We start from the raw sequence: 6,354 nt of genomic DNA, 5'->3' as shown, positions 1-6,354 counted from the left end.
GTCATGTTCTGCAGTAATTATTTAAGTGTATTTTATGAGAAATACAATTATTTAATATAGTGAAGGGGTAATGTACACCTGCTGATGACCCTGCTGCAATCAAAGTAAAATTACAATATAAGTTGTATTAATTAATGCTTTTTAAACTCCATTTGTTTGTATTTATAAATGTGAGGTTTGTATTTGTGGAGGCATTAATTAAAAGCACTCTGTCACTGAATTATTTTTAACCGTCACACTGAAAAATCTAAATGCTGTAAATTTATTGTTATGGACTGGAAAACTGAACCCTTTTTTTAAATTTTGGTTTGAAATTTAATAAGTAAAATGGGTAATATAAACACTTGGGTGTTGCAGTTGAGTTTTGTAGAGTTCATTTGTTAATTTTAACAAAAAATTATTTTAAGACTGTTATTAGGTTGATGCAGGGCTCCCGTTTAGGCAATAAAAGATTTAGTCTTGACTGCTTAGCAATAAAACAATTATGACAATAGTAATGAATACTAAAATCATAAAAAGCAGCAGCAAATAATTAAAAAAAATCCAACTATCTTCTATAAATACTTTTAAACTTGAAACATTTACTTCAAGTATTTAAACTAAGATAAAAGCATACCAACAAATAAAAGTGTTATTTCGGTACAATGCAGCCACTGTTTTTGTTCCGGTGCAGAAACATCGAGGATGTGCAGAGCATTGTGTGTTGTCGTCTTTTCTGTTTAGTTTTAAATGCTCCCATGCTTTTTATAATTTGTCGTTTTTTTGGGTGCTTCGTTTCGATACTCTTCATCTTCTTCTAAAGCTAAATATAGTGCTCAGCAAGCATACACGCATGACGCGTCAACAGTGCAACTGTTAGCGGAAGCGCTAACATCGTAGCATTGTGTAGAACACAATTAACATTCCAGGCAGACGAAAGTGGGCTGATTATAACAGTGTATTTTTAGGAAGCTTCGAGGCAGATAATTTGCCTCAAGGATTTTTTGTAATCAAATTACTCAAATTATTTGAGGAATCGTTTCAGCCCTACACATGCCCCCAAAAAACACAGATCTGCTGATAGTTTGTGGAAGACAGATCAGAGTAATACATGCCAGTGTAAGAAAAATATGTATTCAATAAACTGAAGTCAATATTAAAAACACCATTGTTAAATAAAATGATTTGTAGAAGGAATCAAACCATACAATACCAGAATTCTGGAATTGAGTGAGGTTTATTGCCACCGGAGCTGACAGGAAACCACACTGGTGAAAAACCAGGAAGTACATCAATTTATACACGATTCTTCAATGCCTGCGTTCGCCCTCTACTGACCTACGGCTGAATCACAGGCACTCAGACAAAAATCTCATCTACTGTTATCATAATGTTTTAATTATGTGTTGTTATAATTCGGACTTGTAACTAATCTATATCAATCAAAACATAAAAGATTAAACATTGTCCACATTATAAAAAGGAAAACCTAAAAATATAGTGTTGTGCTTTTAACATCAGTACTAACCTCTAATAACTATAAATTTCTTTACGAGCAGAATAAAAACAGGACATAAACCTGCAGATGTGCAGCTGACTGTTCACAAAACCTTATTTTCTCTGGTTGCTTTGTTATATTCATTGAGTTTATTGGGGCGGCAGAGTGGTTTGGKGAGTTGTCCTGTATTTAGTAGGTTGCCAGTTCGAACCCCATTCCATCCATCTCAGACATTGTGTCCTTGGGCAAGACACTTCACCCACCTTGCCTGCTGGTTGTGGTCAGAGGGACCAGTGGTGCTGGTGCAGGGCAGCTCTGGCTACATTGCAGCTTACCACCATCAAGCATCTTTGAGTGTCCTAAAAAGTGCCATRTAAGTTTGATGTGTTATTATTATTTTGTTCTCTCTTCACATTATACACAACATATTGGATTTTCTGTCAAAAACAAGCATGTTGTTGGTGCCTGACACTCCCAAATGTCGTTGAATTTTGGGCCACAGGAGAGAGAAGCTCCTTCTCCACTGGTGTGCCTTTTATGTGGTTTGGCTCGGTTYGGCCGCAGCCAAATGTGTCTCAATTTAGGTTCCTACTTTCAGTACCTCCTCTCCGGTGGTTCTGAGCAGGTAGAAGCGAGTACAGCATGCTTATGATATTGACATCAGCAGAATGCTGCTCGTGGATTAGCTCTGGGATTGATTGACAGAGGAAAGGTGTTACTTGTGCAAACTTCCTCCTGGACAGACAACAACAACATGGTGAGAGCAGTGATAAAACCATGGTTTAACATTTTCAGCGATCTTGGGAAAGGCAGAACCTGCAAACACTTCCTGGAGAGTGGTAAAGAAAACAAAGCTAAGCAGATACCCAAGGAGGTTTCAAACAAACTGGATGCACACGGTTACATAAGCACTTATAAACAGCACTGTGATAATAATTAAATAAACACATTTAAAAGTTCGAATGGTAAAACCACAATGGCTTTTTTCTATTTTTTCTTCTTTTTCTTTTTCTAACCACAAYTGAACCTGCCGCAGACATTCCACCCTTAATCACACCCACAGAGTGAGGGACACAGTGAGGTATAGACAGACAACAACTGAGCAGAACCGAACAGACCTGAACCGAATAGAGTAGAAACATGCTCATGGAGAAGGGGCTTTAGTGTGTGTGTGTGTGTGTGTGTGTGTGTGTGTGTGTGTGTGTGTGTGTGGTGGTAGGGGGTTATTTGTCATCTAGTAAAACAATATGATGAAAACATGACACAGCACCGGGTGGAGAAACCTTTGTTGGCAGCTCAGCAGAAAGATTTTTCTTGTGGTTGGTCATCAGGTTTGCTCACATMTCAGGATGAATTTTGGACCACTCCTGTTTATAGAAATYCTCTAAAACCTTTATAAGATAAAATACACATCCTGACCAAAAAAGGTTGGTCACACAATCTTAATATTTCATTAGACTGTTTAGGTCTGAACTCTGTGGAGCCAATCCATGTGTGAAAATGATGTCTCATGCTCCGTGAACCACTCTGTCACAATTCCAGCCCCATGAATCCTGGCATTGTCATCTTGGAATATGTCCGTGCCATCAGGGAAGAAACAATCATTGATGGAATAACCTGGTCATTCAGTATATTCAGGTTGTCAGCTGACCTCATTCTTTGAGCACAGACTGTTGCTGAACCTAGACCTGACCACCTGCAGCAACCCCACATCGTAGACCTGCCTCCACAGGCTGTACTGTAGACATGATGGATGCATCGCTTCACCTGCCTCTCTTCTTACCCTGATGCACCCATCACTCTGGAACAGAGTCRGTCTGGAGTCATCAGACCACATGACCTTCTTCCATTGCTCCAGAGTCCAATCTTTATGCTCCCAAGCAAATTGAAGCCCTTTTTTTTCAGTTAGCCAATGATTTGACTCTTCAAACAGACTGACGTCTTCTCCACGAGATGTCTTTAGACATATTTGTTGAAGAAATGAGAAGCAACTCATTGCACCAGTTGGGATTAAATAACTTGTTTCCAGCTGAAAGATAATCGCCAACTGCAGTAATTATCCAGTAGAAGGCTCATACCTATTTACTTAGTTAAATCCAGGTYGCATCTTTTTATTTTTTATTTTATTTATTTTTTGGTCAGGCAGTGTACTGTATATATAAGATAAAAATGGAAAAAATACCTGACACGTTGATCAACGTTCAAATACAGCTCAGGCTTAATGAAGTCATTATTAATAAATAAAACAAGGCTTAAGAGAAATAACTGCTGCTGTATATTCTCACATACTAAGCTTATTTCCTCTCTTAAAATCTTAAAATTATTTGGATTTTTCTCCTTTTTTATGCACGTATCTAATACATCAGAGTCTGTATTATATAGTTTTGAAGGCATCAACCACACAAACCAAATTTTGATTTTGGTTTGTGTGGTTGATGCCTTCAACCACACAACTTCTCTTTGTGGTTGAAGGCATCAACCACACAAACTGATTGTGTGGTTGATGCCTTTTCTCTTTGGTAACTGATCATGTTTGAACTGAGTCCTGAGCCTGAGGATGCTGCTGAACCTGATCCAGATAGTTGGGCGACTCAGTGAGTTTTGTGGAGTTTGGGACTTGGAATCTTTCTTCTGACCAGATGTTAGAACTTAGAGGGCAGGAAGGGTTACTTTATTACTGATGATAAAAGCCAAGATGTAATGTGCAGCGGGATGTTTTAGTTCATGACCACCCAAAGTTCAAATGCTGGATACCTCCCACTGCTCTGACTCAAACAATCACACGTTGCTCAAACCTCCCAGAGTTTCTTCAAAAACATGTTTGCTCAGTTCTTTACTGAAACCGTGGCATGAATCAAAATCTGAAGAAAAGCCATGTGAAAACCCCAGTTCTGTAGTTGTGAATAAGTCAGCCTTTGATGTCAAACTGTGTTTTCCAGGGAGAGTGAGAAGACGAAGCTACTGATTTCCCAGCAGACACAGAAGGTTGTGGAGAAGGAGGCGGAGACCGAGAGGATTAAAGCTGTGATAGGTGGGAAAGCAATGAGTCCTTGATCTATTGAGTGGTTTTACTCGACACAGGCTGAATATAAATGGTGTTTTTTTGTTTTGTAGAGGCAGAAAAAGTTGCACAAGTTGCAGAAATTAAGTTTGGGCAGAAAGTCATGGAGAAGGAAACTGAAAAGAAGATTTCTGAAATAGAAGGTTTGTATCCAGGAGTGGAGGAGCTTCAAGGTTCTGCAATAAATATTTTAAACCACCGGGCTGCAGAAAGCACATTATCTCTCTGTTGTTGTGCTTCATATCTCTGCTTCACACGGCTGCATGTGCCAACACATCTGCTTCATGTTCAAGTTCTCATCTGACCAAAAAACCCATCTTCCAGTATAAAGATTTGTGTAAGAAAAGGGGTTTAAACAGAGTCAAAACTGGTGTTTTATTGATTGACATATTTTTGAGCTGCAGTTTAGTTTTCACTWTTTGTTCAGAGCTGCTGTTCAGTTACCTAATGTTACCTCTAAATATTACCAGATAATTTGACCCGAGCTAAAAACTACACAACGCAGAAATGTAAAATAACTAATAGCTTGATCTTTAGCATGATTTTAATCTGAATTAGGATCCAAAGATAATGTCAGTCCTACAGGGACAAAAGTACTTAATTTTGATGTACACCTAGTTAATGTACATTTACTGACAAAAACATAATTATTTAGCATGTCTTATTTGGTCCACATGTAGATCAGTGATGGGTGTGCAAGTTATAAGTTGCAGCATTACATGTGTTATCAGGCAGGTACTGGTGTGTCTGACAGTCAGTCTAAACCACATGTGTCAAACTATTTTTTTTACTTAATATGAAAATTGTTTTATATCAATGGTGAAATTGAAATTTATGGTTAAATGCAACAAAATAAATAGTACTTATCCTGCCCCTGAGCTGTTGGCTATATGTAACTTAGCAATTTAGTTAGATAGCTCAGTAATAACATCTTTAAAATAAGCTGCTTTAAATCCAGCATCGACCACAAACTTAATCTCCCATATTGCATGTCGATCATCCATAGGCACAACTGGCCCTTTGAGGACCACCGTAACGCTCATGTGCCCCTCAGTGAAAATGAGTTTGACTCCCCTGGTCTAAACAGTGAGTGAAAGTTAGAAGACACAGATGTTTGTTTACATCCACATGTGACAAAAATATAAGAAACTTTACATGGAGTGGGGWTGTTTCTTAAGGTTTTGAGGCATTTTATTTTATGTTGTCTGAGGTTAAATGTGGTTCAGTTTCATCCTTCAGGTTTATACCTGAAAAGCTGAAACTCAAAATAAATTAATAACATCAGGTTCAGATGCTCYTTACATATGGAAAACAGAATGGAGTCAAATATCAGTGTATTTTCAGATTCGGTAGTTTGTGGCTTAAAACGTTCGACTGAAAAGGTTTGTGTGGCTGTTCACATGTTCTCACACATTCATGCAACGTTTGTTTTGATGCATCCTGACGTGTGTGTGGAACCTGGTGAACACAACTTTTTTGTGCATATTGTAAGAGATGAGTTATTTATGCAAATAGCTCACCTTTACATCTTTCCATAACTAGGTGATGAGAGTAAATTTTACCAAGGTTTCCTCATTACTTTAATATTTGTCTGTGCAAAGGGAAGTGACACAATGAGGGAACTCAGACTGTTCAAGTTGATTCATAAAAGATTATGCAATCATTTATTTACACAAATTGAACAAAATCATAAATTACACCTGATTGTGAGCTATTTATAACAAGCATCTAAGTTAAAATGAGGTAAAACTCGCGTCCGAATTTTCTTTCACATTAAAACAGATTACTTAATAGACAGTAAAAGTCAGTCTGATGT

General features: G+C 37.8%; 1 protein-coding gene across 3 annotated transcripts in view; it reads left to right on the top strand.

Moving 5' to 3' along the window:
- LOC106531303 (erlin-2) overlaps window positions 1–6,354 on the top strand; it is a gene marked incomplete at its 3' end in the record, with an annotated part of 24,747 nt that overhangs the window by 16,019 nt on the left and 2,374 nt on the right. For all 3 annotated transcript variants that reach the window (XM_014027131.1, XM_014027130.1, XM_014027132.1), the window contains 2 exon segments: window positions 4,417–4,508; window positions 4,592–4,681. In XM_014027131.1, coding sequence (XP_013882585.1) covers window positions 4,417–4,508; window positions 4,592–4,681 — 182 coding nt within the window.

The sequence above is a fragment of the Austrofundulus limnaeus genome, unplaced genomic scaffold (assembly GCF_001266775.1).
Source record: "Austrofundulus limnaeus strain Quisiro unplaced genomic scaffold, Austrofundulus_limnaeus-1.0 Scaffold618, whole genome shotgun sequence".
In the NCBI taxonomy this organism is placed as follows: Eukaryota; Metazoa; Chordata; class Actinopteri; order Cyprinodontiformes; family Rivulidae; genus Austrofundulus; species Austrofundulus limnaeus.
Note: the sequence above shows the minus strand (reverse complement) of the source record. Positions and strands in the feature narration are given on the sequence as shown.